At 40.3% G+C, this 14,987-nt stretch overlaps 1 protein-coding gene across 14 annotated transcripts in view; it reads right to left on the minus strand.

Moving 5' to 3' along the window:
* PPP1R12B (protein phosphatase 1 regulatory subunit 12B) overlaps positions 1-14,987 on the minus strand; it is a 268,308-nt gene that overhangs the window by 186,710 nt on the left and 66,611 nt on the right. For all 14 annotated transcript variants that reach the window (XR_010318760.1, XR_010318761.1, XM_003410228.4 and 11 more), the window contains exon 2: positions 1,476-1,606. Coding sequence is in view for 12 of the 14 variants with exons in the window: in XM_003410228.4 (XP_003410276.2) it covers positions 1,476-1,606 (131 nt within the window). In the remaining 2 variants the exon portion in view is untranslated. The remainder of the gene's footprint in view (positions 1-1,475; positions 1,607-14,987) is intronic.

The raw sequence follows: 14,987 nt of genomic DNA on the forward strand, positions 1-14,987 counted from the left end.
CAAGTGATCCTAATTCTAAGCATGAGCTCTGCTTGTTACCTCCCAGTGGAAAAAAAAGTCCTTGAATGTAATGAGATCCAGTAGCTCAAAAATCACAAATATGCCACCTGAACAAACAATCAAATGTCAGCAAAGAGGGGCTAATACGTTCTATAAATGTTTCTTAGATAAATTTTTTCAGTAAAAATTGAAATCTAAGAGGAAGCTATGTTAACACTTAGGCATCAGAAGTTGGCAGTGATGGGTAAGGCTGAGGATCAGAACTTTTCCTATGAGACTCTGAAAAGAAAAGAGGGCAGCCTGGGAGATGAAGAAGTGACTGACTCTTACTAAATCAGAGCAGAGTGAGGAACCAAGAGTGAAAAAAACTGCATTGTTGGTTTCTGTTGGCTTTGGGGCCCATCCAGCCGTTCACTTTTTAGAACAAGCAGCCCAGTCAAACACCAGTGCTGCTGCCTAACGTTTCTCTGCCTCTGCCTCTCCCTTTGTTTCTCCCGCTAACCATCCCTGGCTCAACAGCAAACGCTGGACACAGGCTCTCCCCTAGGAAATCTGGGCAAATCAGATCCCTTGAGGAGTCATTCCCAGACCTCTTCAGAGCTGCCAACATAATTCTCCCGGCTGTTTGCTGAAGAAGAGCAATGTAACGGAGTTCTCTTATTATCGAAAAGGACCTTAAAAGAAGCAATCTGATTTTCAAAGGGCTGTGGAATATCATGATTTTACTTAGGGAATTTACCTTATCAAACTAAATTTACCCTCATCTGGAATACACTCAATTGCCTCGTTTTAAAGATGTTTTCAACTGCCGATGTCCCTCTCCTATTTAAAAATAGACTTCCTGATCATTTCTTCAATCAACAGACTTTTATTTAGTGTCTCTCATAGTTCAGGTACTACGTGGTCAGGATTCTTCTGCCTAAGGCAGGGGCAACTAGCTGTCATGGAGGTTAAGAGCTACTTGTGCCTCATTACACATATCCATGTGATTAATGTGGAGAACACATGTCAGTCCCACCTTTTCTTTGTTCCATTTGCTTACACTCCTTCTTTTGCAATTAACTAAATGAGTTCGGTGATCAGTATGGCAGGCATTCTCTTCTTCATTTGTACTAAGTACTGATTGTTTTTAAACAATAAAAGAGGTTTATAAAGAAAAACTCTCCAGTCCTATCCACACATGTTCCTAGCTACAGTTGCTCAAAAAGTGAACCAAGACAGTGCAAAGGACAGAAGACACATCTGCATGTGCCAGCAAATATGAAATAGTGGAAAAAAGTAAGAAACCACAAAACTGTGGATTTGGCCCGTATGTAAAACACAGTATCAACTATTCCTTAAATAAAAATAGTTCAACTTCCTAATTTTGTAATTTGCAATAACGGGAGATAATAACTATTTATGCAATTCCAATTCTTAAGAGCAGAAAAGACATGAAGGTTATTCATACAGATAATCCCGACCCAGAGACTCACTCTGCTATGTTGAGATAGCCACAGGAAGCTGCCGCGTGAAGGGGGGTCCAGCCCTCGTTGTCCTGCTGGTTTACATTGGCTCTATTCTCCACCAGAAACTTCACCATGTCCAAATTTTCATCAATACAGGCCTGAAAAGAAAAGTCCATTCATTCATTCAGCAAGGATTTATTGAGTGCTACTCCACGCCAGACACTGCTCTGGGCACTGACAATACAGAAGTTCTAATGATATATTGAATTTCTACTTCTTACAAGCTGAGAAACTTTGTGATTTTATGCAAGCCCCTAAATGTTTCCATGCCTCAATAAATCAGCTGTGAAGCAGGTATAATGATAGTTGGTCTTACTGTACTAAATGTGAAAAGTGCTATAAATGGGAACGCTGTTTTAGCACTATATCATAGAAAGGACAGCATGTTCAGAAACTACTGACTTGTTTGTGAATTTTAAAAGAAAATAGTCACAAAGGATCAAATGCAATTTTCTCAGTGGGACTTTCAGACTCTATGATGGCTAACCAATCCTGCCTTGGTGAGAAACGGTGGGGTGATCATTTCAGACAGAAGTCTTTTCACATTATTTCCTGAATGGCTTCAAACAATATGGCAAAGTATGTCTGTAGTTATGAATGGCTAGGGATCCTTATCTGTGCACCTTATCGCAGCAATTAGGAAAAGCAGAGAAGCAGTATGAATAGAGGCTTTACACCTACTATAAGCCTAAAAAAAAAAGTCACAAACAGCAATGAAATCTGCAAAAAATCAAAAGGCTGTCTCAATACATATACAGGAAAAAAGGAGGCAAAAGGCCGTAATGATAAAGGTAATCATATCTAGGCTCAGATATTTTCACTGTGGTTAGGATAATTAAGACATAGAAACAAATGAGACTCCTTTATTTGTTAAATTATCTTTTAATATCTCTCATTTTTAAAAAAGTCAAAACTTTAGCTGAGAAAGGATTAATTTTCCAGGTCAAAATGATTTTCATAATGCTATGAAGACAGTATTTGTTGTTTTCACTGTGTTGACACTAGGGCTAATGATGCAACAGCAACGGTGGGTAAATCTGCTGGTGCCTGAGCAGGCGCGGAGGCAGTGGCGCCAGGTGGTACTGCCGTGGTTCTGTTCTTCCCGACCAATCACTCGCAGTGAAGAGAGAAAGGAAAAAGAAAAAGCCGGTTTCACTTAATAATGACCTTGATGAAGCAGTAAAACTGATTAATGTTATTAAATCCCAATCCTCAAATATAGGTCTTTTAATACTCTGTGTGACAAATGGGAAGTACGCATAAAAGCACCTCTGCCTTTGAAGGCCAGTGTAGCAGGGGCAGCGGTTTGGGGACAATGGTTTCAGGGGACAGCTAAGTCAATTGGCATAATAAAATCTATTAAGAAAACATTCTGCCTCCCACTTTGAAGAGTGGCGTCTGGGATCTTAAACACTAGCAAGCGGCCAGCTAAAATGCATCAATTGGTCTCAACCAACCTGGAGCAAAGGAGAAAGAAGAACACCAAAGACACAAGGTAATTACTAGCCCAGGAGGCAGAAATGGCCACATAAACCGGAGACTACATTAGCCTCAGACCAGAAGAACTAGATGGTATCTGGCTACAACCGAAGATTGCCCTGACAGGGAACACAACAGAGAACCCCTGAGGGACCAAGAGAGCAGTGGGATACAGACCTCAAATTCTCGTAAAAAGACCAGACTTAATGGTCTGACTGAGACTAGAAGGACCCCGGAGGTCATGGTCCCCAAGGCCTTCTGTTAGCCCAAGATAGGAATCATTCCCAAAGCCAACTCTTCAGACAGGATCGGACTGGACTGTAGGATAGAAAATGATACTGGGGGAGAACAAGCTTCTTGGATCAAGTAGACACATGAGACTCTGTTGGCAACTCCTATCTGGAGGGGAGATGAGAGGGCAGAGGGGGTCAGAAGCTGGCCGAATGGACACGAAAAGAGAGAGCAGAGGGAAGGAGTATACTGTCTCATTAGAGGGAGAGCAATTAGGAGTATATAGTAAGGTGTTTATAAATTTTTGTATGAGAATCCGACTTCATTTGTAAACTTTCACTTAAAGCACGATAAAACTTTTTTTAAAAGAGCACTTCTGCCATCTAACAAAGTACAGAAGTTCTCACTAGGAAAAGCACTACCGTGCATCTGTTTGAGTTGCGAGATGAACTAGCCGCTTTCTTCACGGAACATTATTTTTACTCAAAAGAATGACCGACACATTATGACTATTCAGATTTGGGTATTTGACAGACATTTTCATGGCAAAGAAATAGTTGTTGTTAATGATACAATTCAACCATTCAAGTAAAAATTAGAATTTTGGGGGAACATATCTGCCACCATGAGCCTGACAACTTCCCGATACGTTCCTGTTGAGATCAGTGGGAAAATTAACAAACTGTATTTGCCGATATTGTGTAATGAAATGTGTTAACACTTGGAAGATCTGCATAAATCAGTGAATCCATATTTTCCAAATAACCAAACGTATGATGTTAGAAAATCACGGATGGGTAAAAGATTCAAAGTACAAGACAGACCAATGGATTTTAATGTAGCAGAGTTAGAGAAGTTCATTGACATGGCAACTAACCTTTAAGAAACTACCATTTATTGGAGCTCTGGCATTGGACCAAAGAATAGTATCCACAACTGTTTGAAAAGACTATAAAAATACTCTCCCTTTTCCAGCTATGTGAGGTCATGTTTTCTCTATATACTTTAATCAAAACAATAAATCACAATAGATTGAGCACAGACATTGAAGAGATTTGTAAAAATGTAAAACAATGCCACTCTTCTCACTATTTTTTTGAAAGTGTAGTTATTTTTCATTAAAATATCGTATTTATACTAACATATAATGCGCTACTGTTATTTTAAATGAATTAATAAATATATATTTTTAAATTTCTCAGTAGTATATAATAACCTATATGAACAAAATTTTTTTTTTATAATGCGCTACTGTTATTTTAAATGAATTAATAAATATATATTTTTAAATTTCTCAGTAGTATATAATAACCTATATGAACAAAATTTTGGGGGGTTCTGAATAACTTTTTAGGAGTATAAAGGAAGCCTGGAATCAAACAGTTTGAGAACCACAATCTTAAACATACCAAGGGATATTTTACGGTGATAACGAGCAAATGTTTAAGCAGCAAAAAATCACTGTGGGAAGAATTCACATTAGAATGCCAAAGGACCCTTGTGGCTACAGGACTTAAGCAGACACGTCTTACCAAGAGAACTTACGGAAATTCCCTCCAGAGGTAAATCTCACACCAGTCCTGCCTAGAAGCAGGGGGGTGAGAGAAAAAAGGTTGGTTCAATTTAGATAACTGAGTAACTCTGTTTACGGAAATCATTTTTGTTAGTTTTTCCCCAACTATGTGATGATATTCTTTTCACACTTACTACAAATCAGCCCAGACTGGATACAATATAGTATATTCCTCCAACCTGACCTTTGAGGTCGGATGACTTTTTATAGCCAGTATTCATAATGGTCTCTTTTTCAACAAGCAGCTCCAGAAATTGTTTCTTCTAGAATACTACAAACTTATTAAATTCCACAGCATTCTCCATTTGCTCTTTACTTCTTTACCACGTAAAATATTTCATAATTATGCTTATCACTAAGTTGCTCATATGATGTATGCCCACCAGTCTGTAACCTTTACCTTGCTAAAAACTGTTGATAGAGATTTTTAACTGAAAAGATGGAAGGGGTACTTTCCAAAAAGGTACTTAAGCACAAAGAGAAGAAAGTGTTTTGGAAGTTATGTGTAAGTACATTCTCTGCCCATGTAATACTAAATTCCTATATCAAGAAGGTCAAATGTGTCATCTTAACCTGTGTGGGCCAGGACAGTTGGGTCAACTGCTTCTTGCTTGGTTGCAAAATTTCTTTGGCTCCCAAAGAAGAACAGTCTAAAAACTTAGCTCTAATGGCCGCACCACCACAGGCAGACTTTGCCCTTTGAAAATGGCAGCAGCCAAATTCCAGGGGGCCTAAAATAAGCCCAGCTAGTTGTTTTAGTCCAGGTATCAAAGGGGAGAAAACTTGTCTTTTCTCTTTCCTTCGCTTTTACATACCCCTGCTCCTTTTCTTGGAAACCCTGGTGGCGTAGAGGTTAAGTGCTACGGCTGCTAACCAAAAGGTCAGCAGTTCGAATCCTCTAGGCGCTCCTTGAAACCTCTATGGAGCAGTTCTACTCTGTCCTATAGGGTCGCTATGAGTCGGAATCGACTCAATGGCAGTGGGTTTGGTTGGTTTTGGCTCCTTTTCTTAATCTCCTTTACTCCATCACTCTTTCAGCTTTCTTCTTTAATTTTGTGATATTATTATCTACAAATCTTAAGTCCTTACTACGGTATTTTTATGGGAACAACATTATGCACATATTTGAGAAACCGACAATAAAAGGTGGTCTAATCTGCAATGTAATTTGGGAGATCATTAATCTCCAAAGAGAAAATAAAGTAGGCCAACTGCCTAAATCATTCCCCATGTTCTCCACAAACTGATGGATAAGTATATTGTTAAAAGCATTGGCTTTGGAGTCAGGCAGATGGGTTTGCATACCAGCTCTGCCAATGTGCGTAATCTTGGGGGAGGTATCTAATCAAAATCTCAGCGTACTCATCTAGTGCATGGGAATATCACCTACCTCATAGGGTTTTATGAACATTAAAGGAGGTAAATCCTCAGAATAGTGCCTGACTTAGCTGTTGTTTTAAAACAAATTGTAAACAAACAGCAATTTCCCCAGGAAAAAACACAAATTGTAATTACTTCTAACCCATCACGGCTTTCCCCCACCTGTAGTATTTTATGAAAGGAAGGCAGTTTGGTTAAAATGTCTGAACCAGCAAGATTTTAGAGCTTGTGTTTAAGTCTGACTTCAGAAGATTCTCTAACGTTCAGAGTCCCTAAATTCAAGAGCTATGTGAATAAAGTAGGACGTACAATGGCTAAGGTGGAAGAGAATAAATCGTCCTTGTAGAGGAAACCAATCAACAGAGAGTTGTGTGACACTCACTCTTGTGAAATACCCTGGAGTGTCCTCCAGAAGATGGAATATGACTAAAGACATGGAGGAGAGACGCATGGTGCCTGCAAACCTTCTCAAGTGAATAACGACTAAATTTAGATGCCCTTCTGCCCACTCCATCTGCAGCTGTGCTGCTGACTCATTCAGGACTGAAGCATCACAGACGAGCAGATTCGCCCATCTATAAACCTGTCCAGGACCATGGATCCCAACACCAGACCTCCACACAAAGCGGCACTGAACCTTCTAACCTGCACTTTCCTTTTCTTGACTAAGAAAGGAGGCTAAACAAGTTTCTGGCGTTACCCATGACAACAATTGGAGGAATTTTTCTTTACATTTAACCCAAATTCCTTTTGCTGTGGCTGAAGTCTGTTTCCTCCTATTTTGCATTCCTGAGGACACACAGAATATTAATAACGTAACAACTTGTTCTAAACTCGTTAAGAAAAGGAGATATGATTAAATCATCAGTCTGAAAGAACTACTTAGAAAAATTGCCAGGTGGTAAGTTAAAGCTCCCTAAAGTCAGCTGTCACATTTCCCTGGCAATGACGAGCTATCTCTGGGGGGAAATATTTGACTTTACCAATAAAATGGGGAAAGAGCACTGTGGTCTCTTTACTGTACCTGATATTGTTCTCTCTGTGTCAAAGGGAAAAGTGCCAGAGTTAAATCTGGGAGCGCAGAGAAGCCTTACAAAACAAAGCCTCCTCGGTTCCCAAAATAGCCTGCAACTGTCACCGCCACCGAGTGCTGGCTCTCAGGGCTGACCTTGTGTGGTGCCTCAGGGTATGGCTAATACTACCTGCCTGGGCCCCAGAACACTCTTCCGCACAAAACCCAGATCCAGGTGCTTGACACACTACAAGCTGGGTTTTTTGCAAAACATGCTTGGATTTTTCAGCCCACGTTTGCCTTGATTTCAACAGGTCATGCTGACAAAAGGTGCTGGGAGATGATGGTGCTTGTAATATGTCCCTATTCCATACCTTCCATGATGTTTTCCTTTATCCTCACCAAATTTATATAATTCAGGCTTTACTTTATGTTGGAAACCCTAAAATGCTTAGAAATAACAGCAAAGAGCATAATTTATGTCACACAAATATTTATCAGCCAAATACCAACCCCCTTAACTGCCTATATGAACTACACAGGTCATTGTCTGCAAAGCCAGAAAATAAAAGGGCAGGGATCTTTGTCTATTTGCTCACTGGTGTATCCCAAATATCTAGAATGGCGCCTGGCACAAAGTAGGCCCTGAATAAATACTTGTTGAGTCAAAGAATGAATGCCCACATGCACACAAAGTCACATTTTCTGTACATTCAGTTAATTCTCAGTTACCTAGAATCACTCAAAAACTTCTCTCCACAGTACCCAAATTGAGCCCATCAAAAGTAAGTCCATACCTAGTCCAGGTATGGACCAGGGCCAAGACAGGGATATTGTATTATTTGCTTCCCATCCATTTTGTATGGCTCGTGTATCTCCTTTCCACTGGAGTAGTAAGTTAAATGGTGGCACCTCAAAAAAGTATTTCTACATCCTAATCCCTGGAACCTGTGGATGTTACCTTATTTCAAAAAAGGTCTTTGCAGATTTAATTAGGTTAAGGATCTTGAGATGAGGAGATCATCCCGGATTATCCAGATATGTTCTAAATCCAATGAGAAGTGTCCTTCTAAGAGAAAAGCTGGGGGGGGGGATTTAAAAGAGACAGAAAAGGAAGTGACAATATGACCACAGAGGCAAAGACTGGAGTGACACAGCCATAAGTCAAGCAATGCCGACAGTCAACAGAAGCCGGAAGAAGCAAAGAGCGGATTCTCCCCTGGAGCCTCCACAGGGATGGTGGCCCAATCAGTCCCTTGATTTCAGACTTCTGTTGTTTTAAGCCACCGCATTTATGCTAACTTGTTCTAGCAGCCACAGGAAACTAATACAGTTGACAGAATAGGGCGTCAGAACCTAGAGGGTTTGCTACAGCCTCACTCCTGGGTATTGACTGGATTCACTCCGTCTTTGCTTGCCAGATGGAAAGTCATCACAAAATTAATAAACCATTTTCTAAAGATAATAACATTAAACACAAAGTTTTAAAAGGTTTTTACCAATTGTTAGCCCAAATTGCAAACACTCTGAAAGAACTAAGCACGGCTCTCACATTAGGCATTTTGCTGAAGGTATTCTGGCTGAGGACTGACAGGATGAAACTGAAACTGGGGTGGCAGTACTGACTGAAGAGTTCACGGCAAAACCCAACATTTCTAAGCTCAAAGCACCTTGCTCCAGCTAGGTGCCCCCATCATAACGACAAATAATTATACCAGTAAATCAAAGGTGATGATTAAAGGAGCCAGTAAATTTGGAAATCTCCACAATCATCACTTAGCAGATCATCACAAAGAGAAGGCTCAATATATTAAGAGTGAAGAGTGACTGATTTGATGCTTGAATCAATGCTTCCAAGTACCCGTCTCTCCATTCCAGTCGTGATAGAGTGTAACTACTGCTTAAGTGGGAATCATAATAGCAGTTTGCTCCAACATGGCAGGTGATCCCAGCAACTGTCAGCCCTTTGTGCAAGACTCACAACCCCCCAGGCAGAGACAGTTTGGCTCCCAGATGGTGAGAACTATATCTGATCATGTACTCAGTGGTCAGGCAGGCACTGGACACAGATCTGTAGCCTTTCAAGAGAGATAGCCAAGAGAGACAACAGAAGAAAAGAATTTTCCATGGAGTGTCACGCTAAGATTTTTCTTCTCAGTAAACTGGCATATTACCCCCAAGACTACAGTGCTTAGGATTTTGGACTATAGAATATCATCCCTTCAGTTAAGAGCAAGTATGATTTTGCCTAAGGGTTGACTATATTTATGTTTCAAAAATATGTTCATTCTAGATTTTGACAAGGCCTTCTCTAAATACACCAAGCCCTTACCCTTCAAGTCATGTTTCCCTCAAACTTCTTTAGTCCCGTGCTCTTTCCACCTAAATGAGGAAAAGTCCATTACATTATCTTACAGGTGTCACCTTGACAATTTGGGGACTATACAAGGTTATACACATCTAATCTCATTCTTGTCATCAAGGCAGATCTTTAAAAAGTTGAGAGGGAGAAAGGTGAGGAGGGAAGGGCCCAGAAGATGGAGGCCACATCTTCTCAAAGGCCACAGTTCATCTTCAAACAGAAATTTTATAGTTCCAATCTCTAAATTTCTACTTTGTTATTCACTGATAATCCTAATTTTGAGGAACAATAAATGCAGACTGGAGATTGTGATAAAAATCCCGGGTTTGAGTTTGTCTCAAGTCAAACGAATGTGTACACAATTGAGCCACTCTGGCACTCACACAGAAGTAAGAAAGTCCTAACTGAAGTTACCTTCTTATAGATTCTGCACATAAGAGCTGAGGCATCTAAGTAATGGAATGGTTCACCTTAAACAGACTTGATCAAGGGAGATTCCTTGGAAAAAGTCTTTTATAACCAAGCTGCAAAGAAAGGAAAGAATGTGCTAGCCGGAGCAATATGCATTAGGAGTTTTCATTTTACAGGGGGAGAAACTAAGCCCAGAAAAATGAATGACTTACTAAAGGCCAGTTGCAGAGCCACCTAAATGCTTTCTAACTACCAACTTAGAGATGTCCAACATAGAGTTCATGGGGTAGGGTCAAGATACCACTTGCCTCATGGAACATTTTTAATACCTGATACTATCTCCCTAAGAAGAGCTTTTCATTAGCAGATATGGGGTGAATTTTTATTAGTATAGTCCTCCAATAATTTTATATGAGGAATGTGGCCATTTGGTCAATTTGAGTCAGTCACTCCTGACTGATCTAAAAGCAAAACACAAAGATCCCATTAATATACTTTAGTTACCACTCTTTATTAGCATGAGTCTGGATTAGAAACCTCCCTCATATCTTGGCTACCTGTCTTAACCACGGCCCCCCAAAGGTTTACTCTGCTGCCAACTTGGCATGTAGAGTAAATTGCTGTCCCATGGAGAGGGATTTTTCTATTTAACTTTAGATCACACTGTGCCCATAAACAAGTGTTTCACAAGCTGCAAGACTACGGCCTGAAAGCTATGGCATGGGCAATGCTCCATAGCTGTCAAGTAAGTCCGGGGAAAAGAAGAAAAGCAATTCTGGGATCTGAGTTGGGTAAGAAGTGAAAGCCACAAAGAAATTACAGAAAGATTAAATTCTCAGAAAGTATAAATTGGGACATCAAATTTTACCCCTAAAATAAGATATTAAACAAGGCTAGTATTTTCCCAACATATTCATAGCGAAAGTTTTGAACAGTTGAAGGTAGTAATATATTACTCCACATCATTTATTGGCATTTCCTCCATGTGTACAATCCGTATAGGATTGTAGACGACACTGGAGAAAACAGTTATATAACCCAACCCAGTACAGTGTACTAGGTAAGAGTGCAGACTAGCGAACCAGACCTCCTCTGTTCAAATCCCAGCTCTTTCAATCACTGTTCTTGGAACAAGTTATCTCTGATTGCTTCAGCTTCTTAATCTGTAAATTTATAGCAATCATAGTACCTACTTCATGGGGTTAGAATAAAGATTAAATGAGTTAATGTACATAAAAACACTTAGTGCCTGGAACATAGCTAAATGCTATGTAGTGTTAGCTGCCATTACTATTAGTAACCTTCTATAGTCTCCAAGAGTTAGCAAGGGATACTCATTTCTACACAAAAAGTGCAAAAATGATATATTTAAAATAAATATACTACAAACTCTATTGTCTTAATTATCTAGTGCTGCTATAACAGAAATACCACAAGCGGATGTCTCTAACAGAAATTTATTCTCTCACAGTTTAGGAGGCTAGAAGTCTGAATTCAGGGTGTCAGCTCCAGGGGAAGGCTTTCTCTCTCTGTCAGATCTGGGGGAAGGTCCTTGTCATCAATCTTTTCCTGGCCTAAGAGCTTCTCAGTGCAGGGTCCCCAAGTCCAAAGGACACACTCCACTCCTGGTTCTTTTTGCTTGGTGGTAATGAGGTCCCTCTCCTCTCTGCACTATCTCTCTTTTATATCTCAAAAGAGATTGACTCAAGATACAACCTAATCCTGTAGATTGAGTCCTGCCTCATTAACATAACTGCCTCTCATCCTGCCTCATTAACATCATACAGGTTAGGATTTAAAACACAAAATCACATCAGACGACAAAATGGTGAACAACCACACAATACTGGGAATCATGGCCTAGCCAAGTTGATACACATTTTGGGGGGATACAGTTCAATCCGTAACATCTACATAATCTAGTAGATACAAACAGATCATAGTCAGGTTTCATTAAAAAGAGAAGGAAGTGAATTAAAGGGAGAGAAGGGAAGACAATGAGCCAAGAATAGAAGACAAACTGGTAGCTGGCAAGTTCTGGGGCTGCAGACTGGTTTGTACGTAACAGACTCACTGGCAGCAAAGGTGTCCATCAAGTCTATTGCTAGCATGGGTAGAAAATCTGAGAAGGTAGATTTAAATTCCAGAGCTGGCACTGACTCGCGTTACCAAAGAACAGATTAAGAATTTGTCTCAGTCATCAGTGTTCCCTGACTGCAAAATGCTTTTCCATTTATTCATGTAACATTTACTGGGGACCTTTACTATGCCAGACATAGTCCTTAGACGGAGATGTAGGAATCAAAAACAAGCACACTTTACTGTATAGTGGTGGAAACAGACATGTAAATGATACAATGCAACAGGAATCACAGAAAATAGGTACAAGGTGCTACAGAACAGAGTAAGAAGTCACTCAGTTTGGGGGGTAACAGAGAACGCTTCTCAGAATGGATATCATTCACCTGAGTTATGAAGGATAGATGTTAGCCAGCTGAGAAAGCAAGGATGAAGAGAATCTGACGGTAAGGGAACAGCGTACTTAAAGGTCTGGAGGAGAGACAAAATGGTGAGAAGCCCGGCACGCCGGTACCCAGTTGTGGGTGGGGGCATTCATGTAAATCTGAACAGAGTTTCATTTGCTAAACTGAAGAATTTGAACTTTACATTCTAGGCTAACGGGGAATGGAAGGGAGAGAAACTGCTAGGGTAGGTTGGCAGCTGTGATGGCCCTTGTATCCCATGACAGAGTTTAACTTTTATCCTGAAGACAATAAGGACGAGTTGAGGTTTTTAAACCTGGGAGTGATACTATCAGATTGATACCTTAGAATGAAAATTCCAGTAGGAGTGTGACGATTGAACTGCAGACAGGAAAACTCATGACAGAGACGTCACTTAGGAAATTATAACCTGGGCTGGAGAAGATGCGATCTTGAACTAAGGTACTGGCAGTGGAGATGTGGAGAGGGGATGGATTTGAGAAGCACCTCCAAGGTACAATGGACAGAACACGCTGACTGATTGGAATGCCAGTGGTGAGAGAGGCGATTTTTAAGAGCATAGGACCCTGAGTGCACTGTGACACCACTTAGTCAAAACAGGGAATATAAGGAAGTCTTAGAAGTCTTTTCTGTTTCTGATTCCCATCTAGTGCTAATTTCTCTTAAGGCCTAAGTGACTTGCATCCAGGAATTACACCTGAGCAGCGAACTAGCATGTACTGCTACCCTTTCCATATTAAATAATCCTAAAGTGAGCCCAGAGAAATCAATGCCAACCAGCACAACCTCATAGCTGTTTCCAGCCCCCAGCAAAGCTCTGGATGGCCCAGTGTCATAAATACTGTGGCATGAGCCTGGGAAGCATTACCGTACAGCAGCCCCCAGGACAGGGGAATTGAGGTTACAGAATAATTCTCAGCTGCAACTGAAATCTCTTTAAAGTCACGTTAGTGATAACAATGGTGACTTTACAGCTAAAGAGGCCATCCCCAATTTTTTCTCTAAAATTAAAGTCTTTGGGGTAGAAAAATACTTGATAAATTAGGAGCATTTTTTAGCCAATATGGTATTTTAAAAATAAAGATTTTTCACATTGAAAAAAAAATTTTGAGATTTCTTTTAAAAAACTAGAATATCTGCCAACATTGGCGCCAAATTCTCATGAAGTAACAATTGGTTGGGGCTGAGTAGCGGCTTCCTCCTTTAGGTAGAGCGTGAGTGCCCCAGTAGCCCCGGTCCCTAACGCTCTCTACTGTGTTAGACCTGGACTGTTTCATGAATTTTTATTACCTGCCTATCTCGGTAGTCTAGTTTCCCAAATATTTTATTATGAAAATATTATAATTCTTTTAACACAAAACGTAAAAGAATTTCACAATGAACATATAGCCACACAACCATTAACATCATACGTGCTAGCTTTCTCACACACCTACCCCTCATCCATCCATCTGTCCCATTTCAGACACTGGTAATAATTTCCCCAAATACCTCACCATGAATATGATTAGAGTTTAACACTTATTTACATTATTATTTTTCTTTTAAAGTAAAATTTACACACAATGAAAAGCACAAATTTTCATTATATATTCACTGAATTTGGATAAATGTGTACACCCGTGTAACCCATGCCTGTAGGTGCCTATAAGCATTTCAGCTGTATCTCTGAGACGTCTGACCCCCAGGAGAGAGATGTTTTCCTACATCGCTCTGACCTCAGCACTGTCAGTGGCCAAGGAAATGCTGCCTATGAGCAGAAACCTAACTGCCCTCTCTTAAGATAGCATCTCGCTTCTGCTGGGCCTTAACAGCCCAAATCTGGGTATATCAATTTTATATATCTGATCATATAAACTCACTTTTAGGGCTGAAAGAGAAGATGCTAGTGCTAAGGCTTCAGAAGTCAAAATAATGTTTTTTCCTAAAAGCATCAAGCTCAATAATATTAGATGTATGGCCTAGGGTTCAGCCTCCAGAAGCTATATCCTAGAGCTAGAGAAGTGGGATGAATACCACAAAGCAAGGAATAACACAAACACGCCCTGAGGTCACACAAAGAAGAGCTGGACTCCAGCCTCCCTGCCTAGCTTAGTGGTAGTGTGAAGGTAACAAGGAAAACTTCTGGGGTTTACTTGGTGAGAGAAGGCATTCCCAGCCCAGGAAAAGACCAGGAATAGCAAAAAGGTAGAAACTTCGTGTTCTATGAACAATGGACACGTGAAAACCTGGAAAAGGATTCAAAATTTACTGTTAAGTCAAAGACTTTCCCTACTACCTGACAATGCAATGGCATTCCTTTATGGAAATGAAAATAAGAAATGCCTCCTGTCTCCTTTGACGGTAAGAGCTTGCTTATCCGCAATCAAATCCAAGCCTGGAGCACAGTGCTGGTGGTGTGCTCGGAATCGGGTGAGGCTTGCCAAGGCATGATTTCAGACACTGTTGCAGAGGTGCCGAAAGTTAATTAAAGATCGTGTGTTCCTTGCTCTTTCAATCTGTCTCAACTGTCTCATTGTGGAGTGGC

Source organism: Loxodonta africana, chromosome 20 (assembly GCF_030014295.1).
Source record: "Loxodonta africana isolate mLoxAfr1 chromosome 20, mLoxAfr1.hap2, whole genome shotgun sequence".
Taxonomy (NCBI): Eukaryota; Metazoa; Chordata; class Mammalia; order Proboscidea; family Elephantidae; genus Loxodonta; species Loxodonta africana.